General features: G+C 43.2%; 1 protein-coding gene across 4 annotated transcripts in view; it reads right to left on the bottom strand.

Annotated features, from left to right (window-relative positions):
* The window catches only part of LOC104028068 (integrator complex subunit 6-like), a 43,688-nt gene extending 22,652 nt beyond the window's left edge, over window positions 1-21,036 (bottom strand). For 2 of the 4 annotated variants that reach the window (XM_075720549.1, XM_075720552.1), the window contains exons 1-3: window positions 20,911-21,036; window positions 20,746-20,823; window positions 283-432 (exon numbers count right to left, since the gene is read on the bottom strand). In XM_075720549.1, the coding sequence (XP_075576664.1) occupies window positions 283-432; window positions 20,746-20,823; window positions 20,911-21,021 (339 nt within the window). In that variant the 5' untranslated portion in view covers window positions 21,022-21,036. The remainder of the gene's footprint in view (window positions 1-282; window positions 433-20,745; window positions 20,824-20,910) is intronic. The other 2 variants (XM_075720550.1, XM_075720551.1) reach the window with 1 other exon arrangement.
* Window positions 21,037-22,961: the final 1,925 nt, after the last annotated feature.

Below are 22,961 nucleotides of genomic sequence, written 5' to 3'. Positions count from 1 at the left end.
ATGTATCTACAGTTGGGGTCATTTATACTACTGCTTTCTTTGTAGTTCAATAAGGAAAAAAGAGCTAGTATATTCCAGGGTATGTTCAGTAGATGTAATAAGGAAGAAAAAAGAAGGAATCAAAAAGTTCACAGTTCAAGTTTTAACACGCAGCTATCCAACGTTTTAAAAAAGTAAAATGCATAAAAAAAAAGCCTCGAACCACCAAAATCCCTCCCCCACTGTAATTTCAAAAAACACAGAAAAATAAGAGAGACAGAATAGTATAAACAGATTTGTTACCTGTCCATAGTTGTCTATTCCAGACACTAATCTATTGAGATTTAACAAGTCAAACGATGACCTGAGTGCCTGACCAAGGGTTGTTAGTCCTGACGCCTGAAGATTTTTCAGTTCATTCATAAACGTTGCATGGTTTTCCTTCCATCCAGCCTATTACATAAACCAAAAAAGCTTATTAGTTATTTTAGCAACAAACTACAATCAACTGCAAGTTGTCGTTTATCTCCCTACCCACCAAAAATCTGATTATGTTCCTGATTAATGGATATGCCGTATCATTTACATGCTACACACACCTAATCCGTGTATGCACAACTTGACGTGAAACATAACAGTTAAGCCTACAATGGGAGACTCACAAAACACACGCACTGTCAAGCATTTGAAAAAATTTGCAAATACCCAGCTCTTACCGTGAAAACTGCTGTGGAGGCGATGCAATTAATAGAAGTATTTGGATTAAGCATGTGAATATTTTATTAGAAGAAACTGTCAAATCTGGGAATCAGAAATGCAGCTGCCAAAGTAATAGCAATGATAAAACAAAGATACAAGCAGCATAATATTGCTGCTTCTTCTGACACATACCCATCCCCCTTTCATTCTCTCCTCCATAAATTGAGGCTGGAAGGAAGGAGAGGATGCATTTGCAAAATGTACTAGTGCTGGAGTTAAAAAAAATCTAACAGTGACAGTTACAAAGAAGAAAGATAAAGAAGTAATAGTAACAGTGACTGCCATCTTTGCTCCCTAGTCGCATCCTCTTCTTCCCACAATTTCCTCAAGTAGAAAGCAAGCAAGCATATCAATTTAGTAGGAGGACTATTAGAAAAAAACAAAAAAATTCATATCGGCCATTTTTAATATTACATGACTCTTACTCAACTTTTCCATTTTTCTTGTACTTCTTCCCACCCCAGCCTGCCAGGCTCAGCTCATGCCTTTTAATGTGCTATCAGGCACCCTCTGCCACTTCTGCGTTACAAACCCCCTGCCTTTCTCCTACCTTGGTATTTCAACTGCCAGCCCTCTAACTACACTCTTCTGCCCTTACCTCCCAACATAAAACTTTCTATGGAGTAGTTGCAAACACTCCATGTAACACAGAACCAAATCACTGTTTAGAGAGTCTCAGTTTCACAGCTTGAAATTTTGGAGGTCATGAAAAAAGTTGTTATTGCTGAAAAAGCCTGCAGAACATTCAAAGGAACAGCAAAAAGTGATGAGGATGGATCAGTCCTACCAAGCACTCTGGATCCTATGGTAAGCAGGGCTAGGGCTAACACACATCAGCATCAGTTGTGATTCACATACCCTTCTCTTAAAAAGTGGTACGCTGCAGAGTTTGGAAGCTATTTTAGGAAACACTAGCTCACAGGGAATCAGTGCAGGATTTAAGTTGCCTCAACCAAAACAAGCAAAGCTTGAAAATGCCAGATATTCACACAATTATCAGCCTTGCTATCACATCTTACTCTCCAAACCATTCTTGCAGTAAGCAAGCAGTTATTCACCCAGGCTCACTATCATCTGGCACTGGAGATGTTCCCATGCTCCACAAGGAATCCTAGTTACGCAGACATGGAGAGAATCATTTCAGACAGTCTGACTTTTGCTGGGACAACCTCTGCGTAGATTCTCTCCTCCCTGGTGCACTGGGCTCAGCAGCAATCACCTGCTGACGATGCCATGCTGTGCAAGGACCTGAAAGGACAGGATTTTCCCGTACTTTTTAAACAGCTATATCCCACTGCCAATCTCCAGTACACACTGTGGGCTGCACAGACGGTCATAGGACTGACAAGTTTAGAGCCATAAATGAATACAAGAATGGAGTAGAAAGGAAAGACATGAGATGATCAATGTCTCTGCTGAGTTCGCAGGCCTAAGCTAGGAGGGCTTCTTTTCAGAATGAGGAATTATCATAAGGAGATTCAACAAAAACAGTTTTTGGTCAAGTTTAGCTCCCTGAACCAGTTCTTCAAGCTTTAGATTAGTGCAAGGGAGACAGAGAGAAAACGCTGCAATGGGGCAAAAAAAGAACAGACTTTCAGCAGGACTGGCCCAGCTTTATCATCAAACTGTACTCGAAGCTCAAAGGAACAGTGTAGTTCGATTCTCAGTAAAACACCATCAACACCTTCCCACAACCGCAGCTTAACAAAATACGGCATCTCATCGGCTGAGCCACGGCAACTCCCCGCGCATGCTCTCAGCCCAAGGCAAGAATAAAGTACAAACAGAGGGTCATTGTTTTGGAGTAAAAGTGACTTAAGTAATGATCTTCTTTTCCAGAGTAAAAGAACACCAAATCCCAACAAGATGATTTGTGTTATCCTAAAATGTTTGCCTTAAAACAATTTAAAGTGAACAGTTACAAAAATCTTTTTGTATGAATTCTATGAACCCTTAGATGTAGGTGAAACTGCTTCATTTTCTCTGGCAAAAACACGGATCGATTAGCCCAGCTTCTTGGGAATAGCCAGGCTGTAGTTCAAAAAGCGGTTTCCAGCAAAGGCAGCTGTTTGAGTTACTTTGTTGCAAAAGCACAAGGGGAGGAATAAAACATTTAGCTAGTCCCAGCCTACAACTCTTGATTTGAACTCTAATGAATTTAAGAGTATTTTCTTTGTAAAATGAACAGTAACAATCTTCACTGATATTTGGAGACTCTGCTATTTTCCTTTTCTGAAAACATTTGCTTGGCTTCCAGCTCCTACTGTGTTCGATCTAGCTGCAGTGTGGTCAACTGCCTGCAAAATATGCTGCTATTTTTCCCGTGCATAACCAAGTAAGCTGAAGGTACAAGGAGCAGCTGATCACCCCTGGTTTGCCTTCAATGAAAATCATTTTTCATCTTACAGCCTCTCACAGGATCTTTAAAGATAAAGCTGAGGAGAGATGTACCTTTTAAATAAATAGAATAATACTGAAGAACTCATTAAGTGAACAAGGGCAGCAAATGCAAGATTTCCTAATTCCATACCCAGCTTTAAAGAAAGGTCTGATTAGTTAGTGTACTACACTCTCCAGCTTATCCTCAAACAAGCTATTTGAATCAAAACCACCAAAATTAATGACAAGAAGGTCAACTTCTTTAAAACACGTCTTCTAGAAAGACTCTAGCCAACTTATATAATTAAATATGTATTTCAGGGACAGAAACTAAAGCCCCAAAGAACTCAGTATATTATCCTCTCCTTATATATGGTAGGATCATTCTTAGGGCAAAATAAGAGTCAAGTACGTAATACAGAGCATATGCATAATGAGTTCAACAAAGCACTTTAAAGTGATTAAATAATAATCCTTCCTAAGTTCAAAATACTGCCGCTAATGCTGCTTGGAAAAAAGCACTGCTTTTATGTAGCACTACTTCCATTTGCTGGCAGAAACACTAATGACCAAAAAAATCCCCACCACCCAAAAAAAACAACCAAAACCCCACAACATTAGAGGACCAAACACAAACATATTCTACCAAAACTATGCATCCTCTACAGGTCAGTAATTATGCAGTCAGAACTAAACATTAATTATTTTAGTTGTTTACAAACCAGTTCTAACATTGTGGGTAATTTCTCATCATCTTCAATATTACATTCCTACTTAGTCACTTTTATGCCCAGGATTTATTAATAGCAAGCTGATCAGCCTTTGTCTTGCCACTATATTACTAGCTTCTCCTTTGATAATTTATGTGAACAAATAATTTTAGCCTGTATACACATATCAAAAGACTTTAAAAGATAGTTGGGAAAAAAACAGGTACTATAAGCAAAAAAAACCTCATCCTGTTTGCTTATGCCAAGAACAGGCAAAAATGCAGTGTCATTTAGCCTTCTGTGTTGACAACTGCAAGCTTTGGAAACCATCCTACGAAACACTGAGATCTGGAGGCAGCATACCACCTTCCAGCTCCTGGCTTCGGCCTCTGCAAGCAAATCATACCGAAAAAATAGCACACTTAAAAAGTTAACAGTTTTCAGACAAATCCACGCCCTGCTCTATTTCACCATACAGCTATAGAAGCATTTCAGCTGATTCAAGAAGGCAGTATGGTCAAAACTGCTTTTTTCAGCAGTAGATAGGCCAGATTATCTAGAATTCAGACAAACATCAAGGTGAAAAACCTAGTGAAGAGGTTTTATTTACCCCAACCAGAACCAGGACTAACTGAACATCAGAAGGAATGAGTTGAACAGCAAAAGACGACTTTCAGAATTCTCATTCAGAATCAGTAGCTTAGAAAGACCTTCAAGACATCAGAGAAACAACAGAAGTAGACTTTAGTCGCAAGAGGCAGGAAAGAACATCTTATAAAATGGTTTAGTGGGGGGAAGCCACTACCTTTATCACACGGAAGAGAGCAATATCAAAGTACAAGTAAAACATTACCAAGTTTTGAATATGTGTAACACATACATATTGTAATCTCAGCTACACTAGCTTAACTGTCAAATTTACTGGTTTTATTGTAGTCTGTTTGGTTATGTGGGGTTTGGTTTTTTTTTTTTTTTACACAATACAAGATTTTTGGGCAGCATAGTTGTTTCCAACTATTGCTTAGCACATTTTGGTCAGCCTGCAAGGGGCAGACCCAGAGGTTGGGCATTAGAGCACAAGAATTCCAGGTCCAAAGGAGTCTCTCCTGATTTCACCAGCTCCATGAAATCCAGGGAGCCAGTGCTTTTGAGGCTGCAAGTCTTCACCTTTAGTGTTTCTACAGGCAATGCCAGAAGACAGAACTGTAGAGTTTATTGTTCACTGGATTGCTTTCAGATCTGATTCAAAAATTGTAACATTACTAAAAATAATCTTCCAAGTAAGACGACAATTTGCAATCTAGCATGCCAATCACAACAGTCTGTGTTACAGCAAGTACTCAATATTTATTTAAACATACAGATTTTTAAAGTTCTGCTAATGTTTCCCTAGAAAGAATTGGATTTCAGATACTACAACTTGTTTAAAGCATTTGAGTTTCTCAATAATTCATGTTGTTATTAAATGCACCCATCCTAGGAAAACCGAGACTAGTTCAGGATAACATGCCTGTGGCATGCTAGGTTATCAGTGACATCCGTTTGGAAAAAAATAAGGTAAGAAAAAAAATCCAGCTGTTGAAATCTGAAACCACTCCCGCTATGGAATTTCCAAGTACTGTGTGAAGACAGTGAAACCAGCAGAACATTTTGCCTTCCAAATCATCAGAATGGTTAATTTTTAAGTTACCTTTCTGTTCACTGGTAACTGTACACTTGATCACCACTCAAACCTGTTCATTCTGTGTGAGAATCGAGCAGATGTTTCTTTCCTAGGGAACTGACCCCTATAGTTTGGACCCCCCTATAGTGCCAGAGGCTGCTTCTCAAATGCCAAAATATCTTCACCTCTTTGTCATCTCCTGAACACAGCCCCAGCATTGCTCAGTGGGTTCTGCAGCAGGGAATACCCTCCTATGTAACCTAGAGTTTCCCTGCCCCAGCTTCAGCAACTTTGGAATAGGAATTCTAGCAAACACAAAGACTATCCCAGTTTTGCTATGACGAACCTTGGCAAAGGGGGAGAGGAGAATGGTCCTCCCCTCCCCGTGAAGGACAGGGTTATGCTGCTTAATTGGTACTAAACAGTCAATGCCCACACTACCCCCATGGTTTTTATTTCATGTTCAGATATTTTTGTATCATCAATGTATTTGACGTTCAGATATTTACTAGTTAGAAATAGTGCACAGTAGAAGAAAGGTACTGACTACGCTATAAACATTGTGAACAGTTTTATTTAACATTTAAAAGTCCTAAAATAAGTCAACAACACACAACATACATCACCTACTAACTTCATCCTCACAATTGTTTGTCTGCACTGTGCAAATGGGGCAGAAGGAATAGCTCTAACAGACACTTACAGACATTGACTCCCCTCCAAATACTTATGAATGCCATTTTTGAGGCAACAGAGCTCTCAGGTTCTGTCTGTACCCTGGCTGCAGAATAACTCTTCTCTCATTTCAGTACCTGTGCTCTCCAGCTACTTTTATGCAACATACCAGTCCTGTCACTGCACAGTATCAAGCAGTCCTTGGTAAAGAACCTCACAAGATCAATTCTTTTTTGTTCTTGGCACAGGACAGCATCACAACACCCACAACACCCTTAGATATGAGATTAGCATACCTCCAGCACAGAATGATACTGGCACACAGGCCTGAAATCAGCTCATCATCAGGGTAGTGCTGAATGCAATGAGCCAGCTTGGATCCAAGCTGTACTGTCCTGGATTTGGAAGACTAGCAAGTACTGGTGGAGGTACACCAGCGGATCTTACTGGTCTGATGCAAAGCTTGTGGGAAGAGGAGCAAGGTTTGATGGGACCAAGCCAGCTGTATGCAATTGCTATCACTGTGTTAGGCTCTCCAGCACACAGTAAATCATTTATATTACTAGTTTTATTCCCCACTCTTCCAGTCTCCCCTTGCCTTAGATAAGGGTTTGAAACACAGACAGCTGCTAGCCCTATCTTTTGCTGTAACAAAGTACGATTCTAGGGCAAGGATGGATGAAAAGACAAATATGTCTTGGTCAGCACGCCAGAGGAGCCTATCTTTAGCTTTTCACATGGAAATCTGGTTTTACAAAGCAGAACAGGGAGCAGTTTCAGGGTAAAACTTAGACGTGACTCTACTGCAGGCACAAGAGAAACAAGCCCTGGTCGCTCAAGCAGGGACATGCTGCTGTTCACTATGAGACCAGCCTAACAAAAAACCACCTTTTCAGTTCTCATTTGAGGAGTATTTTAATGGATAGTAGATTCACAGGTTTAAACTACTTCCTCAATATGTCCACAGAGCATTCAAGTACAGTGAAGAGCCTACAAGAGCATTCGTCACTGGTCCTCCTTACATTAAAGCTAGTGAGCAACAAGTTAGCCTTTTAATGCTAAAGCACTGTGAACAGTATGCAAATTGTTTCTTCCTGACAAGTTATTTCTGCTGCTTTTGTAGGACACTCAAACTGAAACGTAGTGGTCAAGTCCTTCTTTAAATCCAGAGTGGACTTGTAAAAAAAAAAAAAAAACAACCAAAACCACAAACCCAACACATTTGCTCAGGCCCCAGTCAAATAAAAACAGTCACAGAAGTTTAATATAGGTAAAACATCTCCAAGAGAACAGAGAAGCATAAGCTGCTTTAATACATCTTTAGGAAAAAAAGACACTGGAGTAGATGATTCCTTTGGTGAATGGAGTTAAGTCCAGTTGGCAGCCGGTCACAAGCGGTGTTCCCCAGGGCTCTGTTTTGGGGCCAGCCTTGTTTAATATCTTTATTGATGATCTGGATGAGGGGATTGAGTGCACCCTCAGTAAGTTTGCAGATGACACCAAACTGGGTGGGAGTGTCGATCTGCTCGAGGGTAGGATGGCCCTGCAGAGAGACCTGGACAGGCTGGATCGATGGGCCGAGGCGAACTGTATGAGGTTCAACAAGGCCAAGTGCCAGGTCCTGCACTTGGGTCACAACAACGCTACAGGCTTGGGGAAGAGTGGCTGCAAAGCTGCCTGGCCGAAAAGGACCTGGGGGTGTTGGTCAACAGCCAGCTGAACATGAGCCAGCAGTGTGCCCAGGTGGCCAAGAAGGCCAACAGCATCCTGGCTTGTATCAGGAATAGCGTGGCCAGCAGGAGCAGGGAGGTGATTGTCCCCCTGTACTCGGCACTGGTGAGGCCACACCTGGCATACTGTGTCCAGTTTTGGACTCCTTAATACAAGGAAGACATTGAGGTGCTGGAGCATGTCCAGAGAAGGGCAACGAAGCTGGTGAAGGGTCTGGAGCACAGGGCTGATGAGGAGTGGCTGAGGGAGCTGGGGTTGTTTAGTCTGGAGAAGAGGAGGCTGAGGGGTGACCTTATCGCTCTCTACAACTACCTGAAAGGAGGCTGTAGCAAGGTGGGTGTTGGTCTCTTCTCCCACGTAGTCAGCGATAGGATAAGAGGAACTGGGCTCAAGCTGCGCCAGGGGAGGTTTAGGTTGGATATTAGGAAAAATTTCTTCATGGAAAGGGTAGTCAAGCATTGGAACAGGCTGCCCAGAGACGTGGTAGAGTCACCATCCCTGGAAGCGTTCAAAAAACAGGTAGACGTGGCACTTCGGGAGATGGTTTAGTCTAGTCTACCCTTAATTGGTTTAGTTTGAACTTGGTAGTGTTAGGTTAATGGTTGGACTGGATGATCTTAAACGTCTTTTCCAACCTAAACGATTCTATGATTCTTTAATCCCACAGAGCCGAGACATTTTGACACCAGATTTTTACCAGAAAGCTGTCACTTTGCTTGTCCTCCACCTCTGCCCATTTCCAGGCACAATTCTTCCCTTTTCTCCATCTCTGGGACAGACTATGTACTTTGATAACAAACACAGAGTCTCTCCTCCCCTCACCCAAATTATTTTTTCCTACACAAATGGAGACAGCTTTAGTGCAAGGAAGAACATATTACGGACCAGCTACCTTTAGACCAACAAGCAGTGCAGCACAATCAAGGCAGTCGTTTCTAAGGAGATGACAGCCACACCACGGCATTTCAGGGGTTTTACTTCAGAATAGCTGTCCTGTAGTATAGTCCCGTAGACTCAGAACTCAGTGGCTGGGGTGCACCTTCCAGTTTTATGTCAACCAAAAGCAATCCAGTTCTTACACTCCAAGGCAGGTCTGCAATGTGACCTGAGATGCACAGGAAATGCCCTTAATCGCACATTTCTAAGCCAAACTCTCCTGTAGGTGCACCAATCAAAGACTAATTCATTGATAAAACAGACTGGACCAGCTTGTTTTCTAAAGCATATATTAGTGAGTATGAACAAGATTAGAACTGCATTCTAGTGCAATATATAACTGTTACTGACAGGCAGTCAATTACACAGAAAAAAGTATTTCTCCATGACAGCTCAAAAAAAAAAACAATTAGAAAAAATCACATACCTTAGGAAACAAGCTCAGTCAAACTACCCCATGTGGTTCACTGTCCTTTTAAGACAACTTCAACATTAAACAAGATATAGAAATGCTTTCCATCAAGAAGAATTCAAGATGTTTACGCAAGAACAACTCATATTAATGTTTAAGCATAGTATCCATGGAAAACACTAGCAGAGAGGCTCTTAAGCTCCAGTTAACAAAACATGTACTGGGGTCTTCTGTTAGTGTCGGCATTTATAGAGAAGCAGTATCTTCACCTTCACCTTCAGAGAGATGCTCAAAGCTGAAACTATGCTTGGAATCAAGTGATAATAATAATCAATGCCAAGCAAAAAAAAAAAAAAGCCTACACTACCTTTTTCTTTATTACCTGCTGCTCCTACTTTAATCTGTGTCTGGATTTAGCTTTTTGGTCAACAATATTTCATGTGTTTTGCCAGCTATGCTCAACACACTTTTTACTGCACAAGGATGAAAGGACTACACATGAAGAAAAGAAAGTATGAATACTAGAGAGATCATGGTATCACCCTGTTCCAAAAAACATTCTTATTTAAATAAAAGAACATTATCCAGTTAAAAAAAGCAGTATTTCTGAGAAACACTCAACAAGCTAGGATATTTTAGTACAGAGTTGAACCAGAACAAGCTATGTTTCACACAATAGCTTAATGGAGAGGGAACACAGATGTAATCATACAATTTGCAGCTCTAGTACAGTAAGCAAAACAAGAGGCTATGCTACACGCTTCTGTTCAGCAGCATGGCAGTCATTTTAGAAATACCATGCACCTATAGATGCATCTAAAACAAACACTGTGGAGAGGGCAACAGTTGAAACATGGAAGTTTCAGTCAAAAATTTGCATTTACCCATAGCAGCCACTGCTCTTCCAGACTATCAAACATGCTTTCAATGTCAGTCAGCCCCCAGCTCTGTCCTCCTGGCACCTTCCTACTCCCAGCATGCTTGGAAAAAATCACAAGGAATAAAGGCAATAGCTAAGAGGTTACAGAGTACGTGCTATCAGCAAAGGGATTCTTCATGGCACATTTTTGGGAATCGAGTGGAAGAGAATTACTGATGATCCTCTAGCTTTACAGCCCAGAGCTGAGATGACACAGCATGATCCACACTCGTTTTGAAAACTGTCACATTCCTCCCCCCGCCTTCCAAAAGCACATCACAGAACTAGTGCAGCACACCAAAGTGCTACACATACTCCAAGTTCACTTTGAATCTCAAGAAGGAAACACATCTAGAGGAAGTCTTCTAATAAACAAATCTCTTCAATTCACATCTGAAATGCTATCCAAGGCACTGCTGGGGGGGGGGAAGAATAAAAAGTAAGATAAGACTTTAGATCACAAATTCATATAGTCACTGAAGGAACACAAATTGAGAAACCTCAACTAGCTAGTCTAGCAAGTAATGTCAACTTCACTTCCAAGTCTGATAAAGCAAACAATATGTTGGAGGGGTTAGTAGCATTGTTATGGTTAGTTTTTTATTTTAGAAGAGAGTAAGTCACAGCTTTCCTCTAGAGTTGTGCAAGTCAAAAGTACCTATCTCAGCTTCAGCTCTTTGGATTAACCGGAGGCACTCACTGCCTCGCTCTACCTTGCGGCCCCCTGCACAGTTCCTCACGTACCCTCACGCTGAGGGTCCGGCTGGCCTGACGCTACGCCCACGTCAGTCGCCCGGGCTTGCAGGCTGCCGGCCTCGCAGCAGGCGGCCAGGCCCCGTTCCCAGCCCAGGGCGCCCACCACGTCCCCAGCCTGCGAGCGAGTGCGCGCACCATCAGTGTGCCTGGCAGCAGCTAAAGGCACCAAGTGTTCTGGCTCAACAGATGCTGATTTTCCCACAAAGCAGAGTTTAACTTCCCCCCCCAATAAAAACCTACTAGCTCTACTGCTAACATGCTATGAAGACCAATACTAATGCATTATTCTCACTTATAAGCAGAGCATAGCAACACCAGCTTAACCACACTGTAGATCTTTGTTTTCAGTCAAATTAGTCATTCAACAACATCCATCTTATGAAGATTTGTATTTTTTTAAATACTGTTTTATACTTTTAAAAATTGAAAAGCATCTCTGAAAACGCAGCCAAATCAATCATCTTCATCTTTAAAAAGCAAAATTAAGGAGTTCTGAAGCACTGGGTTTGTAGCCTAGAATAACATTTAACACATCTAGTGCTGCTTTTCCTAGAAAGTTTGCATAGGAGCCCAAGCAAAGAATCACAGTAACTGAGTAAATGCGAGATTGGCACTTTGTTAGAAAATAATACAGGGAAAAGAAAGCTATTTAAAAGAAAACAAGGCTCTTGTTTACTTATCTGGTAGTAAGTCGTTCAAGTTTCAGGGAGACTTGTAAATGCCAGATCTTACACCAAAAGAAACTTTGTCTTTCAAATACTCTGCAGAGTGAATATATAGATCAATACAAATCCATGGGCAGCCACAGATTCCAATGTGCACGATAAAAGAGTCTCATTACAAGAATGTACTTTTTCCTTGGCACTTTACTAAAACCTTAACCCTAGAACATGCTGCTTACAGCTGAAATTGATTACTACACAACTGTTTTCTGACTATTCTAAAATTAGCAAGAAAACCGCAAAGCAAAAGAGTCCTTTAAATTACTACCTGCTATACTTGGGGGGGAAGGAGGGGGGGAGTAGAAGCACAAGAGGTACATTATTAAGTGGTACACTTAAGAAGAAAATTTAAGAAGGAAGAAAAAATTCCAAGACACTAAACCTACAAGAGTGAATTAAATAACAATCTGCATTTAAAATTCAGGACAGCAACAACTGCTCTTTCCATTGATTTTTTTTTTTTTGGTAGCATACGTTATTAAATAAAATCAGGGATAAAGGCATGCAAAATATAGGAAGTAAAGAAGAGTATCACTAAAGACTGGAGACATCCAGAATATTCTCACAGGGCCCTTGGACTCACACTGCTCTCCCCTCCAAAAGCACCAATCTCCAGAAGACAAGTCACACGGTGCAGAAATTACTTTTTCCCCATTTGATTCCAACTGTTTGAAGTATGAAAACACTGTCAAAGACAGCACTAAGTTTTGTCTTTTCTTGTTCACGATAAGCTCAGAATATCATTCTTGCACCATTGCTCAAATCATAGTTCTTTCTGGCAAGCTTTTTTGAAAAATATGCAAGGGTGAACACTGCAGAAGTGTCTGCAACATTAATTACCTTTTTGCATTGTTACAGTGCGAGACAATCAGGGTTTAACACCATATTGGTTTTTCACAAAGTTTAAAAAGAGTAAATGCCCATTTTCAAGATATCACAGAAGTATTTTGTGCATATTTTTAGCTACACCACTAAGCCAGGTTACAAGGCCTAGGCCTTCTTCCATAAACACCAACAAAAAAGAAATCTTTTAAAAAAACCCCAAGTGTGAAACCCAAGTACTAACAGCACAAAAGGGGAGGAGGCAGCCAATAAAGATTACACGTGGCAGGAACCACCAGCTTCACAAAGCACCCTGCTTCTTACAGAACACCTCACTACAAAAATACAACTAGGGAGATCCAACTCAACTGTTTGATTCCACATTTTAAGCTTCTATTTTTAAAATAAAAGCGACCTTTGCACTGAGGATGCGTTAAGCCTCTTAGTGCAAACATATCTACTTTTGTCTAGTTTATCCTGTAGTCTTAAGGGCTTATATCTTTGAATGTGTCCAAGATCAAATAAAGAACCAAATAAAAAGATGAAAAAATAAATTTCTACAGCGGCTATGAACAACAGATGTCGGTTTCCATTCAAGGCCTTTGGCATCTCATCAATAGCACGAAGCAGCAACACACTCAGATGAAAAAGCAAGCTTTTAGTTTGCAGATTCCTGTAGAAACAGAAGTAGTTAAAATATTTTCACTAAGAATTAACCTAGCAATACAGATTCTCCCTTGCCGTGAAGGCAGGTAGCAGGTGAAAGCACAAGTTCAAGTATTTCACTAGCTTCAAGAACTAAAGATAAAGATGACAGCCAAGCAGAGTTCAGTCCATCAGATCTATCAAGCAGCTAATTTTTGAACTGCTGTTCCATTTAAAATCAATTCCTTTCAAAAACTTAATCACCTTCTTCTTGCATGAACTTTATTGTTTACAAGAGACCTCAATTTCAGAATGCACCAAACTATTTATTTTAGGAGAATGAATCACTAATTATTACTGGTTTGATTTTTTTTTTTTAAAAAGGAAAGGTACATTACTATGAACAAAATTCCTTAGTATAGTGCTTTCCCCTCATCACACCAGTTCCTGCAAAAGGATGTTCACTACAACTCACGAACAAAAAGGCAGACAGCAAGAAGCAGTCACTCAGGACAGGGAGAAAGACGACCCGCATGCTTATGCATGTTTAAAAGCATTTTAACATGCTTTACACTACCCAGTATGTTGTCTCTCAAGAAAGGGAATGTGCTTTTTGAAGGACGCTCTCTACTGGAACCCGTTTACTGCCTTTATAAGCTAAAAGGAGCTACAATTTTTTTTGCATGCTTGCTATAGGGATGCCAACTGATAATTCCTAAGTTTTTAGTGAAATAGATCTTTAGTTTTTTTTAGATTTTGAGACACATGCACTGCAGCATATAAAAGACAAACCTACCACTTGCACCAACAAGAACCTTTCAACTGTCTTTGGCCCTACTTGTCTCATTCCAAACCAGATTATTAAAAAAAAAGGACCTTTTTGCATGCATACACACAGAGCACACATCCTTCATTCAAAGACTTAAGTGATAAGGCAGTTAAATAGAAAGGAGAAGGTAAAAAACTGTTTGGTGGGGGATTCTCAAACAGCATTAAGCTGATTTTGTTTTGTCCTCAAAAAGAACTAGACAATCAGGATTTGCATGAGTGCTCCTTAAACCCTTAAGTGACTGTTTCTTTTCTTAAATTCATTGTGTTTAACAGAGGAAAAGCAATTGTTGGCTTTAACCTGCCAGTCATTTATGCTGAAAATCAGCCTTCTGAAAATACACGAATTCCATGACAAAACCCAAACCAAGCACAGTGGAAGATGTATTGCAAGACTGAAGGACAGGTGTGCTTAGTACTTCACAGGCAATGGAAGATGTCAATATTCAAAAATAAAAATATTGTTATGGCTGACTCAAAACATGCATGGTGGCAAAATAGGAATGACTACCTCTCTTTGCTAAACAAATACAGAACACAGGCTCCTGAATTAGTTACCAAGATCAGACACTGCATATCCTACCTACATTTCATCCCGTTCTTCAGTACTGTATTCTGGGTTTGTTTTTTTTTAATCGTTCCAGTAATGCTTGGCTAGTAGGGTCACTAAGTTTGTACATTATTTACAGCGTATCTGCAGAGGAAGATAGGCCTCTCCCGTTTACCTCAGTTTTCTTTGCCTTTTGCATCTCGCTGATACCAGCTTCCCTCCTGCCCCTGCAGCTGCTATCTGCCTTGCACCAAACAATTCTGCCTGCATACCTCACTACCAACTTGTGAACCTCCAACCGTATTTCCAGCTGTTCATACATCCTTTTCCACAGCGCAGGTCAGACCACCAAGTATTTGCATTTGCTAGAAGCCAGACCTTTTGCATGTAAAAATGATGGTTTTCAGTGTCTCAAGGTTCCTGTAAAAGCCTAATCAATTTAAGATTTTTCTGTGGATTTGCTACAGGTTAACTTACTAGGTACTCCTCTGGTTTTCTTCCTTGACAGAAAGTAAAACACAAACAAATGCATTTCCTATCACCTCAGGCAGCTTTCCTGAAGATCTCTGCCTCAAACCCAACAGGCTTCACAGCTGGGTTTCTCTTTCTCCCTGCAGCTCAGGGTCAGAAGCTCTGATTTCATTTCTTCCAGAAACAGACAAATAGATCTGACATCTCTGTTTTGCAGCACAGCCTATTCACTTGCCACCTCCCTTTGCAGAGTCAGTGGTAATTGGTTACATTCTACACCAGCACAGCTTCTATGTGAAAGCAGAATTAAAATGCAGGCAAAAGCTTTTGTGCCACTAAAAAAAAAAATAATGAGATAGCAAAGTTAGCCTCCCTGAGTCTGACCTTCTGAGTTCCCTGTTTTGAAGCACTATTTTAATACTATAAATGAACAGGTTATTTACATATAGTAAGTACTCTTTGATAGACACTTAAATAAGCCTTCTATAAATTTCTATTCCAGCCTCCTAAGGTATCCCAGTCCAACACCAAAATCAAAGGTCACCAAGATCAACCCCTTATGAGAATTTCAGGGAAACAGAAGAGGTTGCTCAGAGTCCATCACGAAGGGCTGCTTCCACAAGAGAGCTCTTTAGCACTGAAACAAACGTTCAGACTAGCAGGAAACAGCAACAGAACTGGAAGACATCCTATCCATCAGTCCCAGTTTGCATTTCTCAAATGGTAAAGTGTTTCACATACATTGTATTAAGGACTTTGAGCTACTTCTCAGACTGCTAACTACATATTTCTGCATTCAAATTCAGGGAGCCTATTTTTACAGTGCAGTCACAACTGACTCTTGAATTCAGTGCAACGCATAACAGAAAGAAGAAAATACATATAATTTCAGATTCGGCAGAGTAAACATTTAAGTTCTCTCAGTCCTCTGACTTGTGACCAGATCATTTATGAAGGTCATACTACAGAGTCTCTCAAGAACATAAAACAAAAGCCATTATTTCTGTGACCCCTATCATAAATAATATTCCTCAAGCACTGAGGAAAGGCCGTATCACTGCCAGCAGCTAGGTATCAGTCACAAGGGAACAGGGCAGTCCAGTTAATCAATAACTTCACATAAGACCACCATTGTTTTTTTTGTCTGGGCCTGAACTAGCCATTTGCAGCACAAATCCACAAGCAGACCACAAACTGCAGGATGTGAGGTTTAACAAAAATCAAGAATGGAAAAAAACAAAGAGCTAAACCTTGCTTTCCTTTTCAAAAACTCTTTTTAGGCAGAGATTTTGGTATAAGCTCCATTTACAGAGAAATCTAGGTAGATATTGCTGAAACCTCCCTCCCTCTTTTCCGCATCACTGGAAAACAGGAAAAGCTCGAGGGAAGGGGGCAGGAGAGAAGACTCTTCCCTTCTCCCCATACTTTTACTCTAGTACCATTACTTCAGGAAAACGCAAATAAAATGGTTTAAGATTCTGTCCATTTATACCATGGCATGTGTTTAGGTGTAGAGAAACACATATATTTGATAGAGGGAACAAAAAGCAGCTGAGGATGCTAAAAGTTTATGCGATTTCAAAAAAAGCAACTGGGCAAAGACATGGCAAAAGCCACAGAAGACCATTACTGGCATACCAACCCTCAGCATGGGTCTCTAAACCGCAAACTGAGGGAGCTTGGGAAAGCGCTCTGCAGAACCGTCAGTAATACGCCTGGCCTGTTTTTACCCTCCTCCCCAGGCATTCAGCATCAGCCACGTCTTGCAGAAAGGGACGAGAAGGGTGGAGCTGGCACACGCATCTTGGAGGTACTGCAACACCAGGTCAAAGCACAGATGGGACGGAGCAAGCTCCGAGTTCTAACAATCCATTAATATAAAGTCTTCAAAAGGAGGACATATCAGGTACCATATTCATTGAATCAGATAACACATTTATCTTAGCTAGAAGACCAAGAACATAAAATACTGTGCCAGACAGCAAGGCTGTTCTTAAACCCATTTTTCTCACCCAAGAGAACTGGATACACATGGGGGAATTCCTTCAATACCTAAATTCAAGCACTAGTGTTTTAATTGTAATAGACACCTGCCACATGCTACTGGATACAAAGGAGTTTTACTATAGGTATCATTAGCTTCCCAAGCGTGCCAAAAACCCAAAATCAAAATGGCCTAGCTTACTTCAAGGCTGCTAATACGCCACTAGCCTGAGACAGACTCACTTGACAGCATCCTATTGTGATTTTAACCTAAAAAAAAGTGGGGGAAAAGCATCTTATATACAGTATAAACATTAGGTTGAACATTCTCACTTCATGAAACTACATACTATTTTTCCCTCCTAGCCCATAAAACGATAGTCTGACCCAACGTTCAATGGAACTTGCAGGTATCTTTCCATTGACAGGATCACATCATTAAGGTAACTGCTGGTTTGTACATTTCATAACATGTTTTTAAAATACTGAATATTTGTCTCTTATTGGAGAGCATTTTGGAAGCCACATAAGAGTTGTAAACGGCTGCATCATAATTACTATCACAAATCACCATCTATACATTACGTAATGAACAGAAGCAAAGCAGCTGACGAGGTTCCAGAGGCGTCTGCTGTGGGCATGGAATGGAGATTCCTGCCATCCCCATCTCACTTTCCCCATCTCACTGTCCCCACCTTCCCAGGACAGCACCCCGCCTCCTCTTCAGACACATGCCACCACAGCTCTTTGCAGACCCACAATGCAAACTCAGAGACTAAATAATCCCATTTTAAAAAGTGGCACAGAAAGCTACGAGCAGTCAATTAAAAACAGGAGCGACTGGGAGAGGGGCCACAGGTCTCGTAAATAATTTCCAACTCTCTATACTGAAAACAGTTCTGAAAACATCATCTTACATGCACATATTTTAGCAAATCATTTGTGTGATAGCAGGATCCTTTTACTTAGCACAATACCACCGTATGCATGATGCTTTTTTGAGATATTCTTGTCCATCAAAAGTGAACCAGTGCTATTGATTTGAAATACTTTAAGGCTACAGGTAAACAAATTCTGAAACAAACAAAAACAGTGCACTCATCTCAGAGTTACCCCACTCCAAGCTGAAGTTCCTATAATACCTCTACCTCCCTGGGTGGTCTCAACTCCACAACAAGATTATTTCCCTCAACTGCTTCACTGGTAACCTTAAGAACTATCTGTGAGATTATATAATTTAATTAGCATAAATCATAAAGAAAACAAGAGGATAAAGCAGCCACTAAACAAAACCAGCCACTACTGCACATACTTGGAAAGCAGACTTGAAAAATACATTCACTTGTCAAGTTTTTTTTCCTCCTTCTCTAAATCAAGAGAGATAAAGTACCTAACTACAGCAGCATTAGCAAAGAAACTATTTCTTTTACAAGCATGTTTTGCAAGACATGCAGAATCTGGCTTAGACCAGAAAGTTTTCCTGGCATAACTATGGTTGTTAGAAAACACAAACACCAGTAAAAAGTCTTGAGAACACATCCTCAAACAGGGGAAAAATCATATTGTTGCTGTAAGGCTTCCTCTGCTCGAATAAGAGACAGGATGACAGCCTAACCATGTTAATTTATGCCATGAAGTCTTTATGTAATAGTTGGAGTTGTGATCATAGTTATTATAAACATATTTATTGGATCTGCAGCCTGTTCCTACACAAGTTATTAAGTTTTGAAAAAATATTTTAAGATTGTTTAAGATCCACTTTAAAAATCAGCATGCTAAAGGTAGAAAAATAAATGTCTAAGAAGAGATATTAGCAAGTTACAAGAACCACAATACTTTTTTTTCCCCTTGACTATTTACTGTATGTCAAACACAATTCAATACCACAATGGGTATCACACAGTCCCATTTATTTCAATTACTATTTACTAAAACTGGGAACACAGTCAGATGCTTATTAGTACCTCAGAACATACACAGATGCTCATTAAACATAAGGATCTTCCTCAGCACATCTGAGTATATATGTGGCAATAACCTGTCGCATTACCACACAGACCTCCAGCAGAAGTAATTTTTTTTTTTATTAAATCACCAGTATGCTTGCTATCACTGCAGTGGAAAGGTTTCTTCCTCAAATTTAAGAAAGGTCTACTTGTAAAATACTTGACACACAACTAGGAGAAAAAACCCTTAACACAAGAAACCTACAGTTAACACTGGTGTAACAAAGATTTGGGTTTTGCATCCAGCCACAACCGTGGATGGGAAAAGGATGTGTGCATTATGCCTAAAAAACCAAAACAAAAACAAAAAAAAAAACCAGACAAAACACCCACCAAACAAACAAAAAAAAACCCCAAAACCAAAAAACCCCACACCTCTCCAAGGCAGACCTAGGTTTCTGACACGTAGTAGCTTTCTGTAACTCAAGGACAGTTTCAACTCACAGAAACAGGATGACTTCCCCACCTTCCTCTGAGGAAACGAAAGGTGCAGTAACGAACAATAAATACTGACTCATTAAATCACTTCAGAAAGCAGGCTGTACTTTTTAGCTGTGTAAATACATTGCTGATGAAAGGAGCCAAGATTCACAGCTCTTGATAATTAAGTTTCCTTGTTATCAAAGATGTGAATAGACAGCATCAGTGAGACATTTATTTTTACAACTTCTCTTCAAGAAGTTTTAGCTGGGAGATCTAGAGAGGGTTCTCTCTTCTTCTCTGGGATGACCCGCAACAAATTTTTTACATAAACCTCTTTGGCCTTCATAGTATGGGTCTAAGGCCCAGTGGTTATAACAACTACTATATTAGTCATGGCAAATACAGTCCTAAACCAGGACTATTCAGGAGGATTCTAAAGTTCCCATAGCAGTGATGTTTCCTGTAGCATGCTTTATTTAAATGCTTTAAATCAAGTTAGATGTTTCGATCAGCAAGTCGAAGGCTACAGTTTAAGTGACAGAGAGCCCCCCCCTTCCCCCCCCCCCGTTTTCCTCTTGTCATAACCTCGTGGCACCGTCGACATGGCCCTACTTGCCTCGATCCTGAGGAACGAGAAAAGAGGGACAAGAGGAGCCAGCCAGGCAGGCTCCCCGTCCAGCTCCCCGCAAGCCTGCACGGAGATGCCCACCCGAGTGGCAATCCCGGTGCGGGTTACAGTGCACGGAGGAGGAAGGCGGGGGGAACCCCAACACCCACACCGCCGCTTCTTCTTGCCTCGCGGAAAACAGAGGCGGAAAACGGCCCGTGGTGCCTCCGTCCCAAAAAACACAGCCGTGCCAGAGGCGGCAGCGGCGGGGAGGGCGGCGGGGGGCTCGGCGGCCGCCCTCCGTCCCCCGCTGCCAGGCGGGCGCTGCCTCCTGCCCTAACCCCGTGTCCCCGCAGCCCGGCCGGGACGCGACCTCCGCTGGCGGGGGTAAAGCGGCGGCGAGAGGGGCCGGGACCCGCGGCCGAGCGCCGAGGCGAGGCGCGGCCCCCGCCGGAGCCACCGCCTCACGGGAGGCGGGCGAGCAACGGCCCGGGAGGCGGAGCGCGGCCGGCCGCCCGCCTCCCTCGGCACGCCGGGGCGGTGAATCACGCTCCCGTCCGTCTCCTCCCCCCCCCTCCTCCATCTCAGCAGCGCCCTCAGCCTCTCTCCTCCATACAAAAGCAAAATGTCCGCCATCTTCACAGGCTGCTGCTGCCGCCGCCGGGCCGGACGGGGCTGCGCCGCGCCGTCGCCACGCCAAGGGCGGCCCCGCGGCGGGGCCGGGGCGGCCGCAGGGGCCCCGGGGCGGCAGCGGGGGGGGGGTTATTACCTTGATGCAGTAGGGCGGCTCGTCGAAGGTAACCAGCATGTACCTGTCGCCGCGGCTGGCCGGGTCCCGGGCCCGCAGCTGTGGAAAGAGCGGAGAGAAGCGGCGTGAGCGGGCGAAGGGGGCGACCGGGGGGGGCGGCGGCGGCCCCCTCGGCCCCACGCTCACCTTCATGAAGATCTCCACGGCGCCCTTGGCGATGTCCAGGTAGCTGGTGCCCAGATACGCCCGCTGGTTCATGGAGGCGGACGTGTCTATGAGGAAGAGGAGGATCGGCATGGTCCAGGCAGAGCCCCGGCCCGCCGGGCACCCTGCGGGGGGGAGGAGGAGGAGAAGGAGGAGGGGGGGAGCGGCTCACTCACTCCCCCTGGCCGGCCGCCTGCCCGCCCGCCCCGGCTCGGCTCCGCTCCGGCTGCGGCCGCTGCGGCTCGGTACTGAGCTGCCTGTGTTCGCCGAGACTCAACTTCTCTTCCCTGAGCTTCCACCAGCACCATGTGACCAGCGCGCACGCCATTGGCTGCCAATTATACCCGCATTTGCATATTCATGGCGGAGGGGGGAGCCGGCGGGCGGCGGGGGGACGAGGGAGGCGCCGCCGCCGGACCCCTCCGCGCGCGCGCCGCACCTGTCACCCCGCCCCGCCCCTCTGCGGGGCTCCCCGCCCCGCGCCCCAGGGGCCGCCCCGCCCCGCCGCGGGGCTCCTCGGGGAGGGGGAGCGCCCGGTGCCGCCTCACCCCCCCACCCCCCGGTAGTCGTCCCGCCGCTGCGGCCCTGTCCGCCGGCCGAGTCACCGCGCGGGCGGGGGGCGCCCCGCCGCGGCCTCACACCTGCCCGCCGCGGCCTACCCTCGCCGCGGCCCGGCCTGGGGGCGCCCCGCCGCGGCCTCACACCTGCCCGCCGCGGCCTACCCTCGCCGCGGCCCGGCCTGGGCGCCCGCGCGGCCCTCGACGGCCCCGCCGGTGCTGAGGGGAGCGGGCAGGAGCTGCAGGCTGGCCCTGGGGAACCGAGCGAGGCAGCTCAGCTAATCACCGCTGACATAACCGCTCCATTTCTGGTCTTCAGAGGTTTTGCTTAAGCACTAAATCCTCGGCCCTCCACGTGCGATCGCTTCCCAGCCAGGTAACGGCCGCCTTCAGCGGGCGGCGGCCGGATTTGGGTGTCACGAACCGTCCCCGCGCCCACGGGGAGCCTGGCGTACCTGGACGAAGGCAGGAGGGCAACAAATGAACTATGGCAAAAAAATGCAGAAAACTCTGCATTATTTCCTACCACTCAGGAAAAATAAGAAAAAAAAAAGCCTCAGTCTGAAAGAAGGGATCAAGGTGTCCTGCTCCGAGGAAAATAGCAGAGGCCTCAGCCCTGGAGCAGGCTGTGCTGGGATGGGGCCCGAGCAGCTACTACTGACTGTAACTGGGTAAGCGGAATGAGGCTGAGGAAGTATTTAGCACTATGTCTGCTCGTGAATGCTTGTTCGCTTCCAGGATCTAATCCAAAAAACACAAAAGCAGTGCTGTCAACGTGAATCTTAGTTTAAAATACTAATTAAGAAATTGATAGTATTTTCCAGTGCTTTTACTTTCAAAGGCTTTTTCTGCAGATTTTTTTTTTTTTTTTGCCATTCATTTGAACGACAGGCAAAGAGCCGGTTTCGGTTTTCACTCTGTTTTTACAAAGCATTTGGACAATACTGTTGTTTCACAGCACCACAGGTCATTTCTAAAAACCCCATTACAAAACGTTACAAGATATGAACGTTTGTAAAGATATCATTACCCATCTTGATCAAGATAATCAGAGATGCAAATTCATTTAATTCGGGGATGTACTCATCCCTTTTGTCACCAGAAAAAGCCCAGCATCTGAATACAGGACAAGTTTTAGCAATAAGTTTGTCTTTTCAAAACTCTTAGTTTCTGCAAATATTTTTTGTATAATGTTATCAAATTATTTTAGTGAACCAAAAGTGGATAAATTAATAGTTGAAAAGCAGCTCATTTAGCAAACATACTGTCAAACTTGGAGACTCCATCCCATTATGCAGGCCCTCTCCATAAGTTGCCTATCTGCGAGCACAACTGTGATCAAGGTTTCTGAATTTTAACAATCATTGCGGAAATGCCGGGAGGGATAAACAGATAAATATTTTTACGCAAGTGATTAGTGCACATGAATGGAGCCAGACTGAAAGAAATGGGTTTTGAATCTCTATAGATAAGACA

This window comes from Pelecanus crispus, chromosome 13, assembly GCF_030463565.1.
Source record: "Pelecanus crispus isolate bPelCri1 chromosome 13, bPelCri1.pri, whole genome shotgun sequence".
Taxonomy (NCBI): domain Eukaryota; kingdom Metazoa; phylum Chordata; class Aves; order Pelecaniformes; family Pelecanidae; genus Pelecanus; species Pelecanus crispus.
The sequence above is the reverse complement of the archived record's forward strand: the minus strand, read 5'-3'. Positions and strand labels throughout refer to the sequence as shown.